Genomic DNA, 27,093 nt, shown 5'->3' on the forward strand with positions numbered 1-27,093 from the left:
AAAGTATTATTAGAACACAGCCATGCCCATTTGTTCATGTATGTTTACAGCTGCTTTTGTGTTACAATGGCAGAGTTAGTAGTCACTACAGAGCCTTACCTACCACCTAAAATATTTATCCCTCTATGAAAAAAATTTGCCAATCCCTAGAAGAGATGACAAAATGTCAGAGTATGTCACATGAGTGATGGTGAACTTCTATTTCAGTTGACGTGTGTGTGCTTTATACTGCTGTTTGTGACTATGACTGTTGTTACTATGTGACTTGTTCACGGTCGCTCGTAAGAGGCGGTGTGGGGCTGGAGCTCAGGTCTGATCGGGCTCCAGACTCCGCAGTCCTCTGGGTAGCCCATGGTGCTGTCCCAGCTCCCTTGCTTGGAGAGGGTCTGCCTTCCACGGCCCAGCTGCAGGACCAGAAAGAGGAGCTCCCCTCTGGAATATGCAGATGGCCAGGCCTCTGTGGTACCTGGCGGTCTCCACTTGAGCTGAGCCATTCAGTTGATTTCATTTGGGGTCCCCGTTTGTGCAGAAAAGTGTTAACTCAGCAGGCCTGGGTTGCTCAAACCCTGTACATTCCTAAGAAAGGTCTGTCTTCAGGACTGGCCTTTGGCTGGCTTCTGGTGGATGAGCTCTGAGCCCCGGGCCCACGCAATCCCAGTTGCTCTGATAGTTTATGCTAACCGTGTGATTTACGGGGAACACCTGTGTTTGTTCTGAGGGGCTGGCATCTGAGTAGCTGAGGTCAGTCCCAAAGGCACACGTGCCTGTATCACTGTCCCCAGTAAGACCTCGGACATCGCAGCTCAGGTGGCCTTCCCTGGTTGACGGCACTTCCCGCCTGTTGTCTGTCACACATCAGCGCTGGGAGATGAACTGGAGCGTGTCTCGCCACGGGGGGAGGACCCGGTAGGCTGTGCCTGGTTTCTCCTGGACTTCATTCCACACGCCTGTCCCTCTGCTGATCTTAACCTCGTGCGTTCGTTGTAATAAACTGCAGCCGTGAGTATAATAGCTTTTCTGAGTCTTGTAGGTCCTTCTGGCTCCTCATTGAGCCTGAGGGTGGTCTTGGGAACCCCCACCACAGTGTCTCTATCAGATACTCTGAAAAAGAGGCAGCACGGTACTGTGGAGACAAGTAGTCTCTCTGGGAATGAACTTCCGTGTCTGCAAATGAGCGGTTAATCATTTTTAGAAAAGATAATACCCAGGATGATCTTACAGCGGAGGCCCAGCCGGAATTGTAGTGACTGGTTCAGGGACGGTCCTGTGACCAGCGGGGAGCCGGTGAAAATGGTCCGAGGATTTCAGCTCTAACTGTTGGGAAGAGGAACCGTCTTAGCCGTAGGGTGGCTGGGCTGGTGGAGTCTCAGCTCCAGGATGCTGGCAGCCACCCCTGTCACGAACACAGGCAGAGCCTTCCTGACCGTGCACACAGACTCCCACGGAGGCATCTGGAGATCAGACCCCACGGCTCCTACTTCTGGAACTTTTGGTTACACGAACAGATACATTTTCCTTTTGGGCTTCAACTAATGGACGTAGAGTTTCTGTTGCTTGTAACTGAAAGATTCTTGACTCTGCTTGCCTCTTCCCCAGACCCATACAAGCACGGGTGTTTCCGACACTGGCTATGTCCAGGGGGCCAGCTCACGTGCTTCCGCGTCTCAGCGGTGACCACGCTTTGCCAGGCAGCGCTCAGAAAGACCAAATGTCCTCTCTTCTGATGGCACCTCTGATCTCCCCACCCCAAGGTGATATCAGCCAGATGATGTAAGCATGGAAGGGTCCGAGCTATTATTTGGTTTTAGAGCCTGGCTATATGCCTTTCTCCTCATTAAAAACCCACTAGCTGCCCATGGCCTCTGAGTAAAGCCAGCATCCTTCAGGGGATTTTTCCACTCCATTTACTAATCTACTCCAGCCCATCTCTCTGCTCCTTGCACGTGCCAAACTTGCTCCTGCCCCAGGGCCTTTGCACTCACGGTATTCTCTGCCCAGAATTCCCTTTCCCTGGGGACTTTCAAGGCTGGCTCCTTTGTGACATTCAGTTCCCACGTTCAGTATCACAAAGGACTTCTCTGGCCATTCCACTGAGCAACCCCAGTGCTGACCCTCCGCTCGCTCTGCATGCCATTCTCCTGTGTAACCGCATTTATCATCATCCGAAGTAACCCTATTCACTCACGATTTTTGGTGCCTCTACCTCAACCAGAAGGCAATGTCCCTTGTACCCGGAACACAGGCCAGCGCACAGCAGATGTTCAGTTGAGTATATGTATGAATATAGAACGTGTGTGAGCTTCGTGTGTGTTACTACATTTCCTCCTCAAAATATGTTCTGCCTGCTTCACAAGTCAATCAAGACTCAAAGCAATGAAGCGACTTGCCCAAGGTCACAATGCTAAGAAGTGGCAGAGCTGGCATTCAAACCCAGGACCATCTACCGAAGGACACCCCCCCCACACACACATTTTAACCATTTTACTCACGGAATATATTTTTGTAGGAACTAATAACATCCTATAAAGTGCTTTATTAGGGAAAAGACACCTAAGGCAGATTATTGTCAGATTAAGAAAAAATAAACGCATGATTTAAAATGGCTGATGACTACTTTTAATGAAATAAATGACCCATTGAATGAAATTCCACTTCCATCGTTGGCAGACATGACAAGCAGCTGCCATGCAAAACTCAGCCCGGATTCTTGCCCCGGGCCGCTGGCTTGCTAATAACTGTTGGGCTTTGGAGAGGATAAAAGGAGGGCCCGGGGGCGGGAAAGGATCCCCCCTTATTGCCTCGGAGCGTTTGCGCCTTCATTTCCTGGACGTGGTGTGGAAAAGCAGAGCTCCCTTGTTCAGCCCTCTCTGCCCACTGCCCTCCTCCCTGCCCAGCGCCAGGACCGGCTCTCGGGGAACCAGACACCTCGGCTGAGAGGGGAAATCAGATCCCTGTAGCTGGCCCTGGAGGGCTCCAAATCCTTCTTTGCTCCCTGCCTTCCCCTCACTTACTGGTAGCCTGTAACTTTTTAGAAATGTCATCCCAGGAGTCAAATAGAGGTGCGATGTGGGAAGACGCTTTCCGAAACTAACGTTAGGGCCTCTCTGGGTCCGTTAATGGTATCAAATGCAATGTTTCCAAAGCAAACTCTCAGGAAAAAACCAACCAACTGAACAACCAAACAACCTACCAACCAACCAACCAACCCACCCACCCACCCACCAACCAACCAACCGAGAAAATAAAGCAGAAAGCAACTCTGTCCCTGCTGCCTTGCTCTCCCAGGGGCCTGAGGTCAGCTGCTTCCAGGTCCGTGTCACCCTTATCAGGGCTGTGGCAGGTGGAATGCCACACCGTCCTTCGAGGTGAGGACAGGGAAGCCCGCAGGCTCTGCTCCGAGTGGCTCGCATTCTGCCGTCCTGTGCTAAGCTCCCTGCGGTCCCAGTGCCCCCGCAGCCCCCGCTCGGGTGTGAGCCCTCCCAGGCGGCTCAGAGCTCCGGGCAGGGAGGCCTTGGAGGCTCCAAAGAGGCATCTGGAGATGTCTGAGCACTTCTCAGCACGAAGCTTCTGGGATGATGAGCTCAGCTAACCCTGCTTCGTGCTCCTCGCGGGGCTTTTCTGAAGGCAACGGGTGTAACAAGCAGAGGGAGATGTCTGGGAAGTGGGAGGTGGGAAGTGGTCGTCGGGCGGTGCTGGCAAGTTCAGCCACAGCTCGTGTTTGGGTGAGAACTGTTAGCTCCTTAGATGTGTTTCTGAAAACTTCTGGTGACCTGGGAAATAGTCAAATTCACTAAGATAATTACTTTATTATTATTATTACTTTTTATCTTCACCTGAGGACATTTTTGCATTTATCTTTAGATAGAGTGGGAGGGAGAAAGGGAGGAAGAGAAAGAAAGAAACATCTATGTTAGAGAGACACATCGACTGGCTGCCACCCACAGAACCCCAACTGGGGCCGGGGACAAACCGCAACCGAGGTACGTGCCCTTAGAGGGAACCGAACCTGGGTCCCTCTGGTCCATGGGTCGACACTCTAACAGCTGAGCCAAACCGGCCAGGGCTAATTAATTATTTTTAAAGAAGCAGTCTGGCCCAGCTCTTTATGGGGGTCTGGTAGAGGGGCACATTAATAGTGTTTTTGCATTTTTACAAAATGTCTCTAGGATGAAAAACATGAGCATTCAATGAATCAGGGGTTTTTCAGCCTCGACACAGGAGACGTCTGGGTCAGTTCACTCTGTAGCGGGACTGTCCCGTGCGCCGCAGGGTGTTCAGCGGCCTCCCTGGCTTCTACCCACCACATGCCAGCAGCACCCTGACCCAGTCCTGACAACCAGAAACGTCCTTAGACATTGCCATGTGTAACCGGCAGGCAAAGTTACGCCCCTCCCCCATGAAGAATACTGCTCTGAATGATTTTAAAACAATGAAAGGCTTGGTCTTTCTTGTCGGTCAATCAACTTTACAGTGTGGGCAACCTTTCTAAGTGATGAGCTAAACGAAACAAAGTTCAGTCTCCCCACCGGCTGAGCGGTCCTCCTGGCTCGCAGGGCAGGGACCCGGCCAGCAGCCCAGGACACGGCGGCAGCCGGAACCTCTGCACACCCAGGCTCTGCCCTTCCTGTAGAAGGCGGGTGGCTGTGCTGTTTCCTCGTCTGCACAAAGTGGGAGCTGGAGTATTCACCTCCTGACGCGATGGGAGAGCAGGTGAGCAGACAGGGCCAGGCCAGCTCTTTAGATGGGCGGTGGGCTCAGTCCGTGGCCCTGGCAGGTGAACCCTTCTTCACCGAATGACTTCCTGAGGGCTCACATCCAGCCCTTGCACTCGGCTGGCCTTTTCTCAGGTGCCCCCCGAAGGCAAGGTCAGGGGGTTACTGCAGGGTTGGAGCGCCGTCTGGCATTTTTCCATCCGGCCCTTCCTTCTGTCTCAGCACCCAGACTGCCGCGAGCCAGGCTTGTGTCTCGGTGGGGACCCTGCCTGGGCTTGCAGGCTGCTGCACGGGGCCGACCTGCTCACTCTGAGACAAGTCACAGACACAGGCAGCCCTCCACCTGCGCTGGCCTCGCTTCCCTTGTGCGATCACCCTGACGTGCCAACCTTCCGGGCGACGAGCTCCTGCACCCAGTCTGGGACAGAGCCCCCCGTCCCCCCTTTCAGAGAAAACACAAACACACAAAACCAATCAAAGCCATCACAACATGCAAGCCAACTGGGTCTTTAAAAAAAAAAATCACTGCCAAGTAGCTGTTTACAAGCTGAACAAATAATTACTCTGCCACAAGGAAGAAAAGTATTAATTAAAGCTATTCATTAAACAGGCCTCGCTATGCTACGGGCTTATCTCTTGGAAGTGTCAGCCAGAGGTTAGGGATGGATTAACACACAATGGAGGGCTTTGGCAGTTAAATCTCCTCCTTGTGGTTAGCTTTGAATAATAAAGTTGTCATTAAAAGAGAGAATTTAATGGTTTTAATTGGGTTTAATTACTTGGAAACTCCTGGAAAACAGATCAGCTTGTTTAAAAGGGGAAGACAAGAAAATGATGGTTGTGAAGAAAAGCCAGGCTGATTCACATGTTTGAACAGTCAGGTTAAAAAAAAAACCCAACCTGGTTTCTTTGGCCGTTTCATAGGAGAACACAGAAAATAGAAAAGACCTTCTTAGCCCCACAAATGGGTCTATTTGTACTAACAAGATTTTACCAAAAGAGCTGTAAGATAAACCCCGTCATCGCTGAATCACAAAAGAGTCAAGCTGACTGGAAATGATAAAATCACGGTCAAGTTCGAGAGAACAAAGGAAGATGTGTAATGGGTCCCTCCTTGGGAGCTTTACACAGCTGTTCAGTCCCTCAGACTTTTTTATCCTTGGAAGAATGTTCTTTCAGCTGGAGGGATCTAGCAGCTTCGGAAGCATTTTCCTAGGATGTACGTTACAAGACAAAAAACAGTCCATAAATACACGGAGCTGCGGACGTGGAATGAGGAACCAACCGTCCCGATGTGTCCCAGCTGAGGGGGTTCTTGGGACTTGGGACCTTGAGTGTTTAACATGTAAAAGTTCCAGACAGGCCCAGATGAGATGATCCCCCGAACCTGTCCGGGACCGAGGGGGCACTTCAGGGCAGGGAGCTTACAGAAGTTCTTACCACGCACCTAGAACAGAGCCTAACGCTCAGCTGCCGAGTGTCCGGCATCGACTCCTCACCAACGCCAGGAGCCTGCCAGGAGGAGGAGGAGGAGGAGGAGGAGGAGGAGGAGGAGGAGGAGCAGGAGGAGGAGGAGGAGGGATACTTCAGCATGCCTGCCACAGGGGGGACATTCTTATACAACCAACAACATGCTTCTATTTATTTAAAAAAATTTTTTTCTCCTTTACTGATTTCAGAGAGAGAGGAAGGGAAGGGGGAGAGAGAGAGAGAAACATGAATGAGAGAGAACATAGATTGGCTGCCTCCTGCATGCCCCCCACTGGGGATCGCGCCCACAACCTGGGCATGTGTCCCGACCGAGAATCGAACCAGCGACCTCTTGGTGCATGGGTGGACGCTCAACCATTGAGCCACACTGGCTGGACCAACAACATGCTTCTAAAGATGCAGTTCTTTAAAAGATGTTTATTTATTCATTGATTACTTGCTGTGATTTTGTTAATTTGGTCTACAAAAGCTGTTTACTGTGTATCAGGCACCGGCTCCTCCCACGCCTTTAATCCTCCCCCACAGACCCTTCGAGGAAAGTATTAGCGCTATTACACCCATGTTACAGAGGTGGAAACGCAGGCGCAGGGAGGGGAAGGGACTTGCCTGAGGTCACCTGGCTGGGGGGTGGAGCAGGCTCTGAAGCTGAGCAGACGGGCTCCAGAGCCCATGCTCTCGACCGGAGGTGGGTGAACTTCTCTAGAAAGAACCAGACAGCAAATATTTTGGGCTCTGTGGCTCATGTGATCCCTGTCACAACTACTCATTGCTGCTATTTTTTTTTTTTTTTTATCCTCACCCAAGGACATTTTTCGATATTTTGTTCAGATAGAGTGGGAGGGAGAGAGAGAGAGAAACATCGACGTGAAAGCGACACATCGAGTGGTTGCCACCCACACGACCCAACCAGGGCCAGGGACAAACTGCCACCGAGGTACGTGCCCTTAGCGGGAACCGAACTCGGGTCTCTCCGGACCGCAGGCCGACGCTCTAACCGCTGAGCCAAACCGGCCAGGGCGCTGCTATTATAGTGTAAAAGCAGCTGTAGGCAATATGTAAACAAACGGACTGTGTTCCAATAAAACTTTATTTAACAACAACAACAAGAAAAGGTGGCGGGCCAGATTTGGCCCACAGATGGTTGTAGTTTGCTGACTGCTGGTATAGACCATTACACTAGCTAACTGGCTCCTTGCTCTCAGACCTGACAGTCCCCTCCCTGCCCCATGGAGCTTTCTACTGGAGGGGGAGGGCCGTGGAAAACTAAGACACATTTCATTTCAGACAGTGACAGGTGTTCTGAAGAAAATGAAACATAAGGATGTGCTGGGGGTGAGAGAGCACGAGGCATAGCGAATGTGTCTGTGTTTGTGTTTTGTAGAGGGCTGCCAGAGAGGGGTGGTCAGGGACGTTCTCTCTGAGGAGACGACATCGAGCAAAGACCCAAATGAAACAATGGTGCCAGCTAGGGGATGACTAGGCAGAAGGGACGGCCAGTGCAAAGGCCCTGAGGCAGGAACAAGCTTTGGGTGTTTGAGAAGCATCTCTACAATCTAATGCCTGGCATGGGGAGAAATGGGGGTTGAACTGAAAGTTTGCACTTGGGGGCCTTGTGATTGGCTGTGGTCAGCCCAGATGCAGAGGGACTTAGAACTGTCTCTGCCACTTCCTAGCTTGGTAGTCTTGGTAGTCTTGAGCAGGGCCTCAGTGTCCTTCGGGTAGCATGATAATCACCATGTCTACCTGGTAGTTTTGTCTTGAGGACCAAGGAGATGACTCACGACCCAGTGCCACAGATGTGGGGAGAGACTTACAGTTTTTTTTTCAGTCCTCACCTGAGGACATTTTTCTATTTATCCAGATATAGTGGGAGGTAGGGAAAGAGAGAGGGAGAGAAAGAGAAACATCGATGTGAGAGAGACACAGTGACTGGTTGCCTCCTGCACGACCCCGACTGGGGTCAGGGACGAACTACAACCTAGGTACGTGCCCTTGACTGGAATCGAACCTGTGACTCATTGGTCTGCAGGCCGACGCTCTAACCGCTGAGCCAAACCGGCCAGGGTGATTTACAGCTTGTATTGCTGGAGGTGTCTGGGTACCGGTTATATGCTACTAACTGAAAGTCACCGTACAAGTAAATACTTTTCAGCTAGACACATACATTTGACAATGAACACAATGGACCAATTCCTCAAAAACCATAAACTACCAAAACTCACCCAGGATGAGACAGCGACCAGTGTTAAGGAAACTGAATCCATAGTTAAAAACCTCCAAAAACAAAGTCTCCGGGCTCAGATGGTTCACTGGAGAAGTCTACGAAACGTTTCGAGAAGAGTTCTCCACCGGCTCAGCCAGAAAACAAAAGAGGCCACGCTTCAGAACTCATTTCATGAGCCCGGTACTTCCCTGATCCCCAAACCAGGTGCCGCGAGTATTAAAAAACGAACCAAAACACCCGAATCTTTCAAGTAAAACATGTCCGTCTTTTACCAGCTCCAGAAAGTTGGTGCTCCTTCAGCAGTACCCAGAGTCTGGGAAACACACGGTGGTCAGGCTGGTCTGAGGTCAGTGGGGCAGGAACCGTTATTCCAACTTTACTGGTGAGCAAACCTCTACCTGGTTCCAAAATATTTTCACCAGCTCATAAAGAAACTCCATATCCATGAGGCAGCTGGTCCCCAATTGATCTCTATAGATTTACCTATTCTGGACATTTCACGTAAATAGAATCACACAACATGTGACCTCTTGTGGCTGGCTTCTTTTACTTAGCATCATGTTTTTGGGGTCCGTCCACGTTGCAGCATGGATCAGAACTTCATGCCTTTTTATGGCTGAAAAATAATTGATTGTATGAATATCCTATGATGTGTTTATCCACACTCATCCCTGGATGGACTTTTCCAAAGAGATTCTTAAACGACGTATTTCTACTCTGAATTAAGTCCTATCAGGGGAACTTGCATGGGAGTTTCCCACCCCTGTCGTCAGAAGAGCCCCCAGGTTCACTAATTCACAGAGGAAGTGTGGGAAGCAGGCATGAGCAGGGGGACCTCCTATTTCCCTGTCAAAGTCAACCCCTAATATACCACCTTGACACCGTCCTGCCATTCACGGATCGACACCAGAGGCTCATGGGATTTCCAGCGACCTCTGGACAGCTCAGGAGCCCTATTGTTGGGAAATAAGTACCGTCCAAGGTGCAGGTGGGGTGTTGGGGGGAGACAGCTTCTCAATCTGCCGGTTAAGTGTAAAGGAAAATTGCTCCCATTCTTTAGGTTAGCAGGGTGCCTGGGTTTTTTTTTCACCCCTTACCATTGTGAGCGGCAACCCCTATATTTACAGAAGACAAAAGAGCTTCTCACTCTGACCCAACCAGCAATTTGTTGTAGGTTTTGCAGAGGAGACTTACATCCCTCTCATTACTATTATTTTTTCAGATGCCCTTCAGTGCTCATTGCAGGGCGGGGCGAGAGAAGGGGAAGAAAAAAAGCTGGCAAAAAGAAGTCTGGGGCAGCAGTTGGCATGTGCTAGATTTGTGGGCGGAAAATGAGGAGTATTCACGAGTCGTCACCGGCGAAAGGCTCAGCCTAAGGTGAGGGGCTCTGCGAGGGCTCCCTCCCTGCAGCAGAGAGCGGGTTTCAAAGGGAGTCCCTGCTAATGAGACTTTTCTGACAACCCCACACCGTCTCTAAACTATATTTTATGTTGGAAATAATCCTTTAATGCTCTAAAATATATAAGCAGAGGCCCTGGGCATGGAAGCGCCCTGGCTCAGGGAAGTGCTATTACAGGGGATTAAACCTACAAAGGGTCCCCCCACCCCCGCCCCAGCCCGTGGCCCCTGCAACGGTCATTCACCTCTAGGACATCTTTCAAAGTGTCCAGCCTCCTCATCAGCCCCCCCTCTCCCCGAATGACAACTGCAGACGTCTCTGCTTCTTGCCCTTTCTGGATGGAATGAAGTGACGAGTTAAGTCACCATCCCTCGTCCTACAAAGCAAATAATCATCGCCGGGGAAGGCCAATCAAAGCCATCATTTATTAGCCACGAAGACTAAATACCTTTTACTTAACTGAAAGAGAGATGGGGGCGGGGGCGGGGGATTTCAATACAAGGTTTAACCCCCAGTGGGGGAAAGAAATCTCTGACTTCCTCAGAAAATCCTTTCCAAATTGTATTCATCTTGACTTAATCCACATCTACCGAGTGAATTAGGCAGTATTTATTTTGAAAATCTATTTTATAGAGTTCCAAGGACTCTGTTTTCCTTGGGCAGGGCCGGTGCAGTTCAGACCTGGAGGCCGCCGCAGGGAGGGCCCGGCCAGGCCCCGAACTTCCAAGGTGCCGGCCTCACACGGCTAACACAATGTAAATAAACACAGCTGAGCCCAGAACGGGAAGGTTTTCTCATTAAAGAAATAAAATAAACAGATGTCCGTAAGCACTTTGGCTTGTGCTTTGTCAAAGGGTGGGAAGCTCGAGATGGCTGAGGGCGAGGGGGGCAGGAGCTGCATCTCCAGGTAGAGGGGGAGAAAGGAGAGGGCCTCGGGCCTCGGGATTAACTAATGGTCCTCCAGAGAGGGCACTTTTGATTTGAACCTTAGCACCTTCTACAAATAGTTTGTAGCGGCGGGGTCATAAAACGCGGTTTTTATTTCTTCTCAGTTTGTGCAGCGGTAACGGCCAGGCCGGGCCGTATCGCCCACTGGGTCTGATCGAATCCTGCTGGCTGTGGGCACTGGACTCTGGAATCCGAGCCGGGTCCCGGAACAGCGCCGTGAGGACCGGTTCGGGGAGGCTGCGGCTGGGGGCAGGGCGCAGGAGCCGGCATCTGGCCGGGCTCTCCCTGCCCAGACCCTTCTAGGTACACACGGGGCTGGCTGGGACCACGAGAAACGCTGTCACCAGTGAATTCATGCTTACACCTCGCTTCACAGACGAATGCGTGAGGGGATCACTGCCCATTCCAGTTCAGCACCCCTGCAAGGGACCCGGGACTCTGCATTTCTGACAGATGCTGGTCCCTGGACCACGCTTTGGGTAGCCAGGCAGGCTTGTTACCACAGGGGGCTGGCAGTGAGGCGTTTCCTTCCGAAAGGACCAATCACGAAGAAGGGCTGATCGTTGAGACCCCCCTCGAGGTCTTAGTCTGGGTCTCCCCGAAGCAGGCCGCCCCCAGCCTAGGATTCAGGAACAAGCAGTTCACCTGCGCGGTGACTCTGGGAAGCCTTGGAATAGAGCATGGAAATGTGGGCACAGGAAGAAAGTCCACAAGGGTGGGTCAGCGCGCTGGCCACTGCTGAGGGCAGCTGGGGCTCTGTCCCCTGGGTGACAGGTGGGAGATTGTGAAGAAATCCCGGAGTGTCACAGGTACCCAGCCCTCATGCCTATTACAACGGGGAGGCTCCAGGGATAAAGGCGGGGCCTTAACCAGGCCCCTAAGTGAAAATTCAATCCCCACCGTTTAATGATGACGATGATGGTGCTCACCTACCGTCAAGTAATCACACCAGGAAACGGACACTTGCAATCATGTTAGGTGAGCCCCGCGTGCCGTGAGCCAGCAGTCGGGCCTCTGACCTCGGCAGGAAGGCGGGAGAGACTGCTGAGGACGACACTGCGTGAGTGTCACCGCTTCTGTTTGTTGGGAGAGGAGGTGGCAGGGATTTAAGCCGCACCGAGTGACCAGAATCCCAGCCATGGACACAGAATCCCGACAGGTGGTCTTTAGGAAGTCAACAGCCTGCATTTGGGGAGGGTCCCAGGGGCTTTGTGTGGAACCACCTGACAAAGCTTGGAATCTGGCTGGAGGGGACCAGGAACCCTCAGGTCCCAGAGTCCACACAGGACCCAGAGGGCGAGGGGACCAGTGATGTCTGCCCCATGTATCCCACATACTGTGGGCACAACCTGGCCTTGGAGAGACACAGGTGAAAATGCCTGTGGGGGCGAAGGAGGCACCACACATGAGTGAAATAGCTCCACGACCCCCAGCCCAGGTAGCGTGTGGAAAACTCCACGCCAGGGCGTGAGGGGGGCTGAGGTGGGCCTGGGGGCGCCTGTCCTGTCAAAGGGTCCTCACTCTTTGAAGGCCTGTTGTTGTCAGGACTTCTCATTCTCTGCGAGAAGCTGAGACATCCAGATTTTTATGAAAAATATTCAGATTTAAAAATATTAGCAATGCCCGGCTGGTGTGGCTCAGTGGATTGAGTGTTGTCCCATGGACTGAGAGGTCCCTGTTTGATTCCCGGTCAGGGCACATGCCCGGGTTGTGGGCTCCATCCCTAGTAGGGGGCGTGCAGGAGGCGGCCGATCGATGTTTCTCTCTCACACTGATGTTTCTATCTCTCTCTCCCTTCCTCTTTCTCTAAAATAATCAATAAAAACATATTAAAAAATATTAACAATGATTTTAGAACTTAGTAAATGCCAGGGGGTCTGAATAAACCTGTGTTCAGGCCAAATTTGGCCTCGGATTGCCGGATCGAAACCTCTAATCTCAGCCTGAGCAGGGCACCTGGCTCTTTGAAAACATGACGAGGAAGGAAAGGCTTCTGCTCAGGCACGCAGCAGGGTCACCTGGCTCCATCCCAGGTCCCCGCCTGCTAATGTGTCACTGGCCCCAACCCTAGAGGGGCCACTTGAGCTCAACACCCCGCAGCCTCGCTCAGCCCTGCTGTGGGCCAGGCTCTGGGCGAGGCCAGCCGGGCTGGCACCCAGCATCCCGGCCCTGGAGAGATGCCGCCAGGCCCCCGTCTTGTCACGAGCGTGGATATTTGTTCCCTTGAGGGCAGGCACCCTGGAGTCTCCTTTCTGCAGAGCTTGCCATCACACATGCTGAGAAGTCCCTCCCCACAGGCTATTTATTTAGGTGTTTATTCAACAAATATCTGTCAGGCGGATGTGCCAGGCGCTGCCGGTGCCAGGGATGAAGCTGTGGACACATCGGACCCAGTCCCTGTGCTCTCCCAGAAGGGTTCATCCCAGCGTCTTTTAGTTCCACCCCGAGGACATTCACGTGCGTCCTGGGTTAAGAGCAGTGGGTTTCATTCCTTCCAGGCTGGTGACCATGGCGGCACCCCTCCCCCCCTCTGAGCCCCAGTTTTCCCAGAAATGGCTATACTAGGAGCCACCTCGCCTTATAGGTTTGTGGTGGGGATTCAATGAGAGAGAAGGTGTAAAGCCCAGAGCCGTCCCTGAAGGATGCTCGCCACACGGTTGTTTGTGCTGGTGGGGAGTTGGGGGAGCCTGGTGCCCTCCTGGGCGGACTGGAGGTTAAGAAGACATGAACTCTGGGTTCGGAGCAGCAGGGAGAGGCAGGGTTTCTCAACGGCAGCACGCTGGGCGTTTGCGGCTGGGTCGTCCTCTGTGGCGGGGACCGTCTGTGTGGCAGGACATTGAGCAGCATCCCTGGCCTCCACCCACTAGATTCGAGTGGCACTCCCCTAAGATGGGACAACCCAAAATGTGTATGACATTGAGAAATGTCCCACGGGGCAAAATGGCCTGCAGTTGAGGACCACTGAGTCAGGGCCGTGCAGACGGACAGAGCGATGTGGAAGGATCCGAGAGCACAGTGCTGAAGGAGACACGCGAGAAGACGGGGTCCTTCGACGGCGCCACTGACATACATACTAACGCACATGAAGGGACAATACATACTTTACAGGAAGGCAAAGGAAAAGCTGCCCATTAAACCACGGGGAGGGGAGGGGGCCTCAAAGGAAACACACAGCTGTATCTATGTGGAACTGTCCATCAACTGATGATGGCCAGACACAATGTGGTACAATGGAAAATGACGTGCTCCAGCAGGCAGGGCTCAGCCGTAAGAACGTCACCTGAGGACCAAAGAGTCCCGGGTTTGATTCCAGCCAAGGGCACGTACCTCGGTTGCGGTTCGTCCCCGGCCCCGGTTGGGGTTGTGCGGGTGGCAGCCAATTGATGTGTTTCTCTCCCGTCGATGTTTCTCTCTCTCTCCCTCCAGCTCTGTTTTAAAATTAATGTAAAAATGTCCTTGGGTTGGGTGAGTGTTAAAAAAAAAAAGAAAGAAAGAAAATGATGTGGCAATAAAAAGGGAAAAAGTACTGATGCATGCTACAACGTGGATGACCAGTTAACATCGTGCTGAGTAAAAGAAGCTAGACACAGAAGACTGCAGAATGCATGACTCAGTGGATATGAACTATCTAGAAGAAGCAAATCTATAGAGAGAGTAGATCAGTGGTTGTCAGAGGCTGGGGGAGGGGAAGTGGGGAGTGTTTGTTAATTGGGGTTTCTTTCTGGGTGATGAAAACGTTCTAAAACTAGTGGGGAAGGTTGCACAACTCTGAATATACTAAAAACCACTGAATTGTACACATTAACACGGTAAATTTATGGTATGTGATTATATCTCACTAAAGCTGTTATGAAAAAAACACACAACTGGACCTAGAGTTGAGTTTCCAATTGGTACTGAGCTGCCTGGAAGGCAAGTTACAAAGGAGGAGTCTGGGCCGACCCACTGTGAACCCCAGAAGGACTGCTGATTAATTCCTCTTCAAATCCCTTCCTGGCCACAGGCAGAGACTCCTGACCACCTTGCCTCTGCCTCATCTCGGCTGGAAAAAGGAGAGTTCAGGGACAGGGCGGGAGGGGAGAGGTTAGGAAGGAGGTGGCAGCGGCTGGCTGCTCCAGCTCTCCAGGGACTTTCTAATGGATCCACAGCATGTGGAAAGGTACACACACCAAAGGGACGCTCTGGCTCTGCGTCCCGGGGAGGAAGGACTGGAAAGGAAGTGGAGAGATGACAGCCTCGAGCAGCACATGCTTTGACTGGGAACAGGAAGAGAGCCCAGTTTCTGCTTTAAAACTCAAACACTGTTTTGAATCATCCCTTAATCATTTTAGGTCTGTTGGTCTTATTTCCCTAAGTAAACAGCGAGTCGCCCCTTTGGCTGGGACCGCAATTGATATGATTTCTGCTTCCGGTACAAGCACTCAGTACGACGGCCACAAGCAGATGGCTGCTGGTCCTTGGCGTGGATATAGGGGTCTTGGCCTTCAGAGCCAATTCTGGACCTCCACAGTCCTCACCCTCTTCTGGAAAGGGCACTTCACTTTCCTTTGGGGACCATTCCTTCCCCACTTGGTTCATTTGGTTGAGATGGAGCTGACCTGATTCTCTATTGTCTCCATGCCAGAAGTGGGCTCTTGATCTAGGCTTGCCCATCAGAAGCACAGAGGTTGGAGTATAAATGAGTATGTGACCCAGTTTGGGCCAGTGAGATTCGAGATTAGGAGTTGCACTGGAATTTGGAAAGAAGAAGGTCTCCTTTTTTAGTTAGGATTGCTGAGAGGGAGTCACTATATAAAGAAAGCTGGCTGAGGGGTGCGGAAATAACAAACTCTGAGAATATTGCTTGAGCTCCTGGATCCAGCTCAACCTGAATCCCACACACACCTGGGTTTTTCATTTCTTGTGATCCAATATGTTTCCATTGTAGCTTAAACACTCCATGCTTCAAACTGAGAGTCCTGCTTGATACTATTTTTTCTTTTCTTTTAATTTTTTAACATTTTATTTTTATTGTTGATAACTCTAGCTATTTTTTTTTTTTTATCCTCACCCGGGGACATTTTTCCATTTTTTGTTCAGGTAGTGTGGGAGGGAGAGAGGAACAGAGAGAGAGAGAGAGAGAGAAACATCGATGTGAAAGGAACACATCGAGTGGCTGCCACCCGCACAACGGACCAGGGCCAGGGACAAACTGCAACCGAGGTACGCGCCCTCAGTGGGAACCGAACCCGGGTCTCTCAGGACCGCAGACTGACACTCTAACCGCTGAACCAAACCAGCCAGGGCTCTAGCTAATAATAGTAAGCTCCATATGGCTAAAGCTACTGGAAAAGCACAAAGAGAAAGAGCTATGGGTCAAAAGTCAAGGCCATGTATTTTAGTTCTGTTATGAATACCCTGACTACATAACTTCCGTGTCTCAGTTATTCTGTCTGCAAAATGGGGCTCACAGGGCTCACTCTCTCTTGCTCCTCTAGATCTTCAACACTTCTCTGACATTCAAGTTTATAGCTGTAGCCCAGACTTCTCTTTGGAGCTTCAGGTCCATGAATCCAATATAACAGAACTTTTAAACAGAACTAATTATATTTTTCCACAATATTTTTCTTTCATTGTTCTTCCTCTTATTACATGGTACTTTGTGCTAGAAACTGCTAGCTGTCCTCCAATATCCATCCTTCCTTCCCCCCTCTGAGAATAATAGCCTCTGAATTTTAATGGGGCATGTGATTAGATTACATTTTCCAGATTCCCTTGCAGCTAGATTTGACCATGTGATCAAGTTCCAACCAATGGGATGTGAGCAGAAATGATAAGTGCAACTTCTGGGTCTGGACCTTAAAGAGAGGAACAAAAAAATGAAAATAAAATGAAAGAGAGAGGGGTGAACTCCCCTTTCCCTATTCCCCCTTCTAACTGACTGGAATACAGACACAGAGTGAGCTATATTTTCTCTTGGCAATAAGGGCAATGCCCCAGGGGTGACGGAGAGAAAGACAGAAGTTCCCTGGTGCTGGGTAGCAGCCTGACCAGCTTGAACCGCTACACCTGGACTGCTAGGCTAGGGCAGTGTTTTGTCTTGTTTAAGCCATAGTTATTTTGAATCTCTCTAAGGGTTGCTGAATTTAGAAAATAAAAAATACCCATTCCTCACCTAAGAGAGAGATGGAGGAGGGAACGGAAAATTCTAGAAAAGTAATGAAGATGGCGCAGGACACCTGGGGGCTCCCAGAGCTTCTCACTCTAGCTTTTCCTGAACAACCTGGGAGCTGGTAGGGAGGCAAGTGACCTGAAGTCTGAGTCTCATTCTCTCCTGGGTGATCATACTCTCTCTGAGTCTCAGTTTCTCCTTATGTACGATGGAGACTACGTGGGCATGATGGTCTCCTACGTCCTTCCAGCACTGATATTCTGTGGTTCTGTAATTCTAGGACGAATGTTGAAGCTCGGACGCCAATGGGGGCAGGAGAGCCCCATTCACAAGTGAACCAGGCCAGGTGGGGGCCGCGGATGGGCTGCAGAGCCTGTGACCCGCCACGGGGGCAGTTGCTACTCAGTTCCTGCTGACTGCTGCCCCTGGGGAATGCAGGACTGCCAGACTCTCTAATTTTTCGAGAAGACTTAGAGTCTAGATTGTTTTGGTCTGTGCGATCTCCTGATTTTTAAATGTTGGCGACAAATTGACATTTTTTCAAGCACTCCAGGGGCCAAACAAAAAATGTCTGCAGGCTGAGTCTGGCTGGTGGCCATCAGTTTGAAATCTTTTGTTTTGATACTATTTTCCTTCCTTCCTTTCTTTAGTCAACAAATATTTATTTGGTGCCTGCTATGTGGGGGGGCACTGCTCTGTGCCCTGGGGATACAGCAAGCCACAGAACAGGGGAGCACCTGTTATCATGCAGCTTTCCTTCTAGTGCTGAGTCATTCACGCAGCAAATACACAGATATTTCTTTACTCCTCACCCGAGGATATGTTTCCATTTATCATTAGATAGAGTGGGAGGGAAGGAGAGAGAGAGACAGAGAGAAACATCGATGTGAAAGAGACACATCAAGTGGCTGCACGACCCGACCAGGGCCGGAGACGAACTGCAACCAAGGTACGTGCCCTTGACCGGAATCGAACACGCGAATCTTTGGTCCGCAGGCTGACACTCTAACTGCTGAGCCAAACTGGCCAGGGCCATGTAACAAATACTGATTGAGCAATTCTGGCCCATGCACTGTACTTGTTGGGTCAATAAAAAATATTCATGGCCCCTGCCCTCCCGGTACATATATCCTAGGAGGGAGAAAGATAGTAGTGCATAATTATAAATGAAAAATACAGTTATGGGGAGCGATGTAATTTAGATGGAAAGGAGTGGTTAAGAAATTCTTCTCAGAGGAACTGAAAGGATACATAAGATTTGACCTTGTAAAAGAACTTTCTAGGACATTCTAGATATAGCAGAGGCGCCTCTCCCCCAGGTCCCCTCAGCTGCCACCATTCCTGTTCATGCAAAGGCTTTCTACTGTTAGCACCTGTGAGTCCCTGCCCTTAGCCCACGATGGAAGGGAATCTGTGGATAAATATCCCAGCACCCTCACTCCTCGGGTGGGTCAACTCTGAGGTTTGCCCGAGTCTCCCAGGGGTCCTGGTTTATGCACACTGCATGGGCTGCCTCCGCTTTCCGGCCTCATTTCCCCACTCTGCGTCCGGTGCTCCTTGGAACCCACCCCCAGATAAACTACTCGCATTCTCTCGTCTGAGGCTCTGCTTCTGGAAGAAGCCCAACAGCTATGGGAGCGAGTGTGGCAGGTTCAAGGGCAGAAAGCGATGAGCAGTAGGAGGCGGGGCTGGAGAGCGGGGGACGAGCCAGCTGGTGAAGGGCCCTGGAGACGGGGTTAGGGTTTGTCGGCCAGGAGGCCACGGATGTGTTTTCAGGAGGGGAGTGATAGGACCAGGCTTGTGTTTCAGGTTGAGCCCTCTGGGGGGCGCTGCAAAGGGAGACCAGATAGCTGCAGGTGAAGGTATCTGGGATTGGGTGTTAGGGTTGGGGAGAGGGGCTGGCGATGAGGAATCACACGGACCAGGTGGCATGGGGTTCAGAAAGCGGTTCTGGGCTTTGTCCCTGTCTTGAGGGAGCCCCCACTTTGGTTGAAGAAGCGGTGGTGAGACAGACACAGAAGTCATGCTTCAGATGACAAAACCCTAGACAACTCCCGGGAACCGAATTCTGAGGCCAAGGGCTTCAGAGTGGGCCGTCTCGAAGGGCAGGAAGAGCGAAGGGATGTTTTTCGGGGAGACTTGACCAGGGTGGGTAGAAAAACCACAGAACACCCAGACCTAGCAACTCACTACAGTAGCCCCTTTGGAACAACCCAACTTTTCGCGATGGTGGCCAATCCCACTCTTGGGGGGTTTCTGCAGCCTCGCTGCCTTCCTTCACCTAACCTGTGCATCGTCCAGACACGCACACTGGATTTCCCGCAGGCCCTGCTAGACATATTAACGGCATTCCTACACCGTAAGAGATTTCTGCACCACCAACACCATTTTTATATTCTTTACAACATAATGGCAGACGATAAATCTATCTTGCTAATTGCACATCCAGCTTGTTATAACTCCCATAAAAAACACCGGCAGCTGGAAAAGCCATGAGGTGATGTCAAATCATATTCCTGGTCTCTAAACAGAAACAGAAATATTTTCCAGGCGCTGGTGAGTCTCATGGTTCCTACCCAGGCGTGGAAGCAGCTGCCAACAGGTCGCTCACCCCGGATGGGATGGTAACTGGCCAGTGCTCGGAGGCCCCGCCCTCCACCCCCACCTGTCTCCCTGGCAGACGTCTGGCGCATCCACATGTGGTCTGTTGGGAAGCCCACGGGATGTATGCAAAGAACCGCGGGTTTGGGATATAGCAGTTGGGTCCATTTTTGCATTATTCAGGTGGTCTCGATGTTTCCTCCACTCACCACCAGTCAGCCCATAGCATCTGCTCAGAATTCTAACTGGATGGTTCCCCAACGTTAATTTGTCGGTGATACATTTGCAAAGCTGTTGCTAAATTCCATGCCGGAGCTGACAAAATGCCTCCCCCTCGTCTCAGAAAAACGGAAGGAAAATTAAGTTCATCTGCTGGAGACATTAAGATAAACAACAGGGAAGAAGGAAAAGACTTCACCTCATTTTATTTCAAGCTAGGATTACTGGATGGGCGGCAGCGTACTCTGACCCTCTTAGAAGGGAGATGGCCAGCGACTAGGAGCTTATATCCTATCAAGTGGTCATTGAACGCTTCAGAGAAAAGGCATAAGAGACACCAGAAGGGAAGCTAATTCAGTCCTCACAGGGGAACATTCCATAGGCTCTCTCCAACCCTGGCGGCCCGAGGGGGCAGCTTTTGTTGGAGAAGCTGCCTCATAAACAGCCCCCACAATTCCCAGGACAAATCAGCTGGATAGACAGTCAAGTTGGGGAAAAAAAAGAACGACAAATGGATTCTTACCTTCCCGTATCTGGATGCAAAAGTCCCCGTGAGTAAGGAGTGAAAAATAATTATTGTCTCATCCAAGTCCCACACGAACACACGCTGTGATGAAAAGAGAGGAAGAGAATGGAGACAAATGGACTCGCTTGCATCTGACTTAATGTCTGCAGGAATAAATTCCCTGGAGGAAAAAGAAGTCTTGAAAAACATTATCTTTAAGTTATAAAACATGCGACTCACTGATGAGTCCTTGCGTCCCCGTCCAACCCCAGCTGTGTAAAGAGTCTGCTGATGGCCAATTTTTGGGCCCCTCTCAACCCAGATGATGGCTGAACCAAGACGCCTGTGCTGCCTTCCACATAAAAGCTCAAAAATGGAGGAGTTCAGTCCAAAAACAGCAATAAAAATCATATAACTCACTCGACAAAATGAAATATTGCCATTTTACATTCACAACTCACTGTAAATCCAACTACTTTTGACCATTTCTGTTTTTAGCAATTCTGGTGGTTACTCTAAATTACATACTTATACCTTTGTTTATTGATGTGCCAACTTTAGACAATATCTTTTGACTTGGCAATCCGAAAGACCTCGGTTTAGCTCATGGTAATCTCCACCATGTCTCCAGAACTTGACATTTTTCACGTATACGAATCCCTCTCTTTCCCATTGCATCAGCTTTGGATATTCCTCCTTGGCTAAAACAGTAAACCAAGATGGAAGATGTGAATGCCCTTTCCCCTCTCCAATATTTATCAGCTTTAGCCTTACTTTACATCTTGTGATGACTATTCACTGCAAAGCCAAGTCATGTGCTAGAATTTCACTTTTTTCTCTCTGTGTCCAATGTCCTAAGCTCAGAGCCACCTGAAGGAGACTTTCTACCATCAAGGTCACGTGCCTTCTCCTTTCTTGTACTCCCTCCGATTAAAATCATGTCATATCGCAGTTTGTTCACATAGGAATCATACCTGTTAGGTATAACGTTTTGTTTCGGTTGGAGTTTGTTGCTTTAATTCTTTTCTTGTTTCCAAAAATGTGCCTTCATTAGAATCTCAAATTCAGCCACACCCTCTGTATCAAAGTTGTCCATCCTCCGTGACAGGTGTTCAATATGGTCTGGATCATCTCCAGGCTTGCTGCATAGCTAGCATTCTGAGAGATCCCTTTACTGTTATTCCTGGGTCAGATCCCCTAGTTCCTGGATTCTAAATCTCTCTCTTCCTTGGTTTTCTTCCTTGTTTTGCTTGAGTACATCCTTACGTTTTTTCCTTCTGAAAGGGTGCATGGGAAACAATTTCCCAGAATTCTTGCTTATCTGGTGACAGCTTTATTTTGCTCTACAGTTCTTGCGGGTACAGAATTCCAACTGGAAAATTCCTTCTTTGAAAGAATTCCTCGGTTAGCTTGTAGTGTACAACAGGACGAATGCGTAGTCTGTTTCACTGGTCCTCAGCCCTTCGTAGGTTTTACATTTTTTCTCTCTGGAATTTTTTTTAGGATCTATTCTTTAGACTGGGCAGCCTCAAAATTCCATAAGGATAGATCTAGGTGTGACCCTTTTTTCACCGACACTATTCCTATTTTCCATCTTATTTCTTTAAATAATTTCCTCCCATCTTTTCCACTGTTCTCCCTTTCTGGAATTTCTAGTAGTCAAATTAGACACCCTGCATTGATATTGCTTATCTTTAAACACTGTATTTTCTATTATGTTATCTTTTTGTGTTCTAGGTTGATAGATTTCTTAAACTTTCTCTTCTGGCTCTTCTATTAAACTTCTGATTCTTGCTGCCTCTGCGTGTTCCCTTCCCGACAGCCTCCGATTCTTAACTTATGGATGCAAGATCTTGAATCTTTATAAGAAAACCAATCAAAATTTTAGACAGTTCCTTTTCTGTTTCTGAAATTACCTTCTTGCCATTTCTTATTTATCTTGGACTTTATTTTCCATATTGTTGGTTTTCCTCAGTTTTCTGGTGATCATTATTTTTAAGAACGAAAGGCCTAATGATCACTTATATAGCTGGTCTTGGGCAGGGGTGTGAGGCGGAACGGGGGACAAATGCACCTCCTGAATGTGCCACCAGCAAGGAGCCACCTTTACAACCTCTCTGGAGCTCAGGGGCTGTATTTCTCCATTAGCGTTTGCCACGCCTTTAAAGACAGAGAGAAGGGTGGTATCTAGAAGAAAAATGGTCAGAGCAGGGGTTTTCAAACAATTAGCAGACCTGAGTATTAGCATGTGAGTTTTTGGTCTGGTTGTATATTTATGTATATGTATATGCTGGGCCATGAATATGAAGTATAGTTCTTATTTTGGGTCATGGTTAAAAAAATGTTTAAAAAACTGTTTTTGAGGAGGGCTTCTGGGGTTTAAATATGTCAAATCCTACTTTATCTGAACTAACTAGGTAGGATCAGTTAAACTTAGACATTTTGGTAAGATAATTAAAAAAAATCAGCCAATATTTTCAAGTGTAATGCAGGCTCAATGAGTTTACCTACTGCCTCCCCTCTGAAGGAGACTTGCCCCTCTCCCACTCTCGTCCCCTGGCCTGGATCCTTTGTGGGTAAGTTCTTGGTGGCCATTCTGCAGGTGACCTAGTCCTTTGCCCAGTGGGTTTGGTCTAGGGCGGGTCCCTCAGCCCAGCTGGGTCAGAGGCCTGACCTTGGGGACTAAACTTGGGGCCTAGAAGGAAGTTAATCATCCTTGCTGGTTGTTGGAGGCTCATGGGAAGGACAGGGAGGGCAGTCCGCAGAGGGAGAGGGACACAGGGGTGCCTGATGCAAAGACAACAATTCTGCAGGACCTGGCTTCCGTCAGGAGCAGAGTGAGCTGTGCCCAGAGACCTGCACGTGGGACACTGAAAAGATACGACCGCTTGGAGATTCCAGCACCTTCGCCGCGGCACGTGGGGCGGGGAGGGGCTGAATGCACTGCCTGGGCCCCGCTGCCTGCGGTCCCGGTACCTTGCTGATACTGTGCCCTGCCCTTGGCTTCTCAGAGGATCCCTGTACCTTAAAATAAACTCTGCTTTTCCGTTTAAGCCAGTTCGCGTTGGTTTCTGGCACCCGAAGCCGAGGGATTTAAACGAATACACACTCAGAATTTTCCTCCTTTCCACTTCTGGACATAATTTCTGTCTCATGGGCTTCAATCATTAGCACAACTGCCAAGACTTAGGAGGTGCGACCGTGCAAACCCTCCAAGTGACATTAAGCACAGAAGTGAAACACAGCTCACACCTTTTCGACTGTTCCTGCCCAGTGGTACTTACTCTGCAATCAAGAAGCAGATGTGTGCAGAGTAATCACCCACAATCCCCGGCCTCCACGCTACCTCCACCTCCTCCTTAGTTCAATGGAAAAATGTCTCTCCACCCCCACCGTCCCCTACCGACAGCAGAAAGCATGTTAGGTGACCGAATAATTGCTTTTAAATATTAAAGTATGCGTTGCTCTGGGTGATTTCCATAGCTCTGCAACTTCAAGCTGGTGGAACACCCTCAGGAATCCGGGGGTGGGGGAGGGCAGAAGGCAAGGGCCACATGGAGTCAACACGTTTTCTTCTCGCCTTTGGCTGAAGGGACTGCGCGAAGTCTCAATTTTGGAAGGCGGGGCCTTTAAGAATGAGAGGAAAAGCAAGGACAAGCCCCCTGGATTGGGAACAGTCCCATGAGCAGTGGGAACACTTGCTCTGTACCAGGTGCCCTGGGGTGGTCAACTCCCAGGGGAGATGGCTTCTGGAGGCGGACCCAAGGTAGGGGACAAGCATGAAGCTCCAAATATTTAACACCTCGGATGACTGGAACACACCAGTTGTAAACAACCACTACAACCCAACTAGTGAACGCTAAGTAACACAGCCCTACTGGTGAATATTGGCTAACTAGTACTGCTTTACTTGTAAACACTGGCTAACTGGCACAGCCCTACCAGTGAATAATGGCTAAATATCAAATGCCCCAGCGGTGAGCATCTGTTACTTGGGTCCCCAGCACCCGCCCCATAAGAATATCCGGTTCGTTTTCTTTTTCCACCGTGTGCCGTCTGGGCGGGACTGTCGACCGGCAGCAAGCACCGAGCCCAGCAGGGTCAATGGGATGCTGTCTCCTTGGAATGGAACACGGGGGAAGTGGCACTAGAATCAGATGCTTCGTTCTCCAGCAGGGGCGGGCACCCCGAAGGTCCCCCAGATTCCTTGGCACAGCCTTTGTGACTGTTCTTTCTAACCCCGGTGTCATGACTTCCTCCCAGTAAATTCCTTTGGCTTACGTCACCAGAACTGGTTTCTGTTGCTTACAACCAAGGGGTTGTAGCTAACAGTCCAAGGTTCTTGTCCCCAACAAGGATTTCTATGCCCGATGTATTGCATGAAAACCCCAAAGTCAGGGCGGACCTCCACTGCCCACAGCAGGCACTGGCAATGATGAAGGTGGCAGGGACCAAGCCACGCTGGACATCAGAGGCTCTTACTCTGTTTTCAAAGACCACCTGAACCCCAAGATTCTCATACAATCCTGGGGGGAGAGGGCCTCCAATAATAAGATGGTGTTTCCTACCACCCAGATGGGATGGGGACTCAGAGTCAAAAGTACCGCCCTGGCCAGTTTGGCTCAGCGGTTAGAGCGTCGGCCTGCGGTCCGGAGAGACCCAGGTTCGGTTCCCGCTAAGGGCACGTAATTTGGTTGCAGTTTGTCCCCGGCCCTGGTTGGTCGTGCGGGTGGCAGCCACTCGATGTGTCCCTTCACATCGATGTTTCTCTCTCTCTCTCCCTTCCTCTCTCTCCCTCCCACTCTATCTGTACAAAAAATGGAAAAATATCCTCGGGTGAGGATAAAAAAAAAAAAAAAAAAAAATAAAAAAAAAAATAAAAAAAAAAAAAAAAAAAGTACCTTGATTTTAAGGCAATGATGAAAATGGTCTTAGCGTATCTGAATTAGCAGGCTGAGCATTGTAGCTGCTGCAGAAACTGGCCAGGACTGTGACTAGGGATGTGTCGACGACACATTCAGGTTGCCTGGCACTGGCACTGCGTGGAAACACTATACACATGCCCACGGCACACTCAGGCCAATGAATGACTCCCGGCGCCAGGAAGCACAAACTAGTTCACGTGCCCGCTTTTCGCCCTTGATAGGCAACGGTTGCTTCTCTGTTTTTGGGGGAATCCTTCTGGCCTCGGTACCCTCTCCCTCTCTCATGCTCTTTTTGTTTGGTTGGTTTTTTAGAAAATGTAAGTGCCTGATAATTAGAATCCTACACTTGCTTTATTACATTAAAGAGCGGTGCATCCCTTAGACTAGCTGTTCCCAGCCTGGGGTGGATGCGGCGATCACCTGGAGAGATTGAAAATACCGACGCCTGCGTCCCATCCTCAGGGAATTCTGATTTAATTGATCTGGGGTACAGCTTGAGGACAAAGAATTCTCAAAGCTCCCCAGGAGATTCGGAGGAAGTCATGCACACTCACCGGAGCGAGCCTCCGGTCTCCAGGTAGATATGTATCTAAGCCATATTAGCATCACTAGGGGAGCTTTCAGAACTCCCTGCGACATCTATTTAATTACTCTGGGGAGAGGCCTGGGCACCTGTATTTTAAAACGCATCCCAGGTGATTCCAATGTGTAGAGGGTTAAGGACCTCTCTAACCCGGCGGGGAAGGTCCACTGCCCACTGTGGTCTCCATGACGACACTCCCAGAGTGTAGTCCCTGACCCAGCAGCATCAGCAGCATCTGGGAACTTGTTAGACATGCAAATCCCCAGGCCCCGCCCAGATCTGCAGACTTGGAAACTCTGGGGGTGGGGCCAGGGTTTTCATAAGCCCCCAGAAATTCTGCTGCTGCTTCTGCTTGAGAACCACTCAAGGGCCACTTTCCGCAGCAGGTCAATCAGCAGGGATTCCATACGGCCAACCTGCTTTTCCTCCAAGGGCTCCTTCCTCTGTCACTGTGCTTTGTGACACCGGGCTGATCTCCTCCATGGACTCGGGCAGAACTCTACCCCTCACCCCCCTGTTCTGGCCACAGATGGAGATTCCATTCACCACGTCAGAGGCAGTTGGGGTTACCTCGATCTCGTTGTCCCCTGCCGGGGAGGGGTCACTGCTCCGCTTCGACCGGCCTCGGAGCTTCCCCTCGGGGGCCCGGTGCGGCCTGTCTGCATCTCCCTCTTTGGCCGGTGTGGAAGGTCCATTGTGTGTGTTGTATTCACCTGGTGGAGGACAGGGAAGCTGTGCTGAGTGTCTCGTCCCAGGAAGTATCACATCAGGACTATCTAACGCCAAAGTGGCAGGTCCCAAAGGCAGTTCCCAAGACAAAGATCCCGTGGAATCAAAACGACTCTCGACAGTCCCTTAAAGTGCCCATTCATACTCATTCATCATCCAACAAAAATGTCCCGAGCGGGCATGTTCCTGGCACGGGTCCTTGTACCACCTGCATTCCTGAGGGAGGAAGGACGTTAGTGAATGTCCGATGTGCCACGTGGGGACTGTATTACAGAGAATTAATGAATCGCGTGGGGGACAGGAAGTGCTGGGAGGGGACTAACTTACAGGGGGCCAGTCAGGGAAGGCCTCACAGATAAGGGGGTGCCTGAGCAAGGATCTGAGTACAGTGAGGGAGGGGTCACAGGGGGAGCTAACAGACTAATAGAAGAAGAAAACATTTATAGGTAGCTGGGCCTCAAATTCTTCTACCATTAAGAGACCGCCCTTCCTGGGGGTGAATGGGGGTGCTGAAGAATTCTCTATGTTCCTGTCCCTACTCAGCTTGCTCCGTTCTTTATGAAAAGGAAGTCCTTTACACTTCACTTGAGAGATTTGTCCTTTTGA

General features: G+C 50.2%; 1 protein-coding gene across 2 annotated transcripts in view; it reads right to left on the bottom strand.

Annotated features, from left to right (window-relative positions):
• Positions 1-27,093, bottom strand: part of EYA2 (EYA transcriptional coactivator and phosphatase 2) — a 221,686-nt gene that overhangs the window by 39,077 nt on the left and 155,516 nt on the right. For both annotated transcript variants that reach the window (XM_036244581.1, XM_036244582.1), the window contains 2 exons: positions 26,329-26,471; positions 20,269-20,352 (listed from right to left, as the gene is read on the bottom strand). In XM_036244581.1, coding sequence (XP_036100474.1) covers positions 20,269-20,352; positions 26,329-26,471 — 227 coding nt within the window. The remainder of the gene's footprint in view (positions 1-20,268; positions 20,353-26,328; positions 26,472-27,093) is intronic.

The sequence above is a fragment of the Molossus molossus genome, unplaced genomic scaffold (assembly GCF_014108415.1).
Source record: "Molossus molossus isolate mMolMol1 unplaced genomic scaffold, mMolMol1.p scaffold_m16_p_6, whole genome shotgun sequence".
NCBI lineage: Eukaryota > Metazoa > Chordata > Mammalia > Chiroptera > Molossidae > Molossus > Molossus molossus.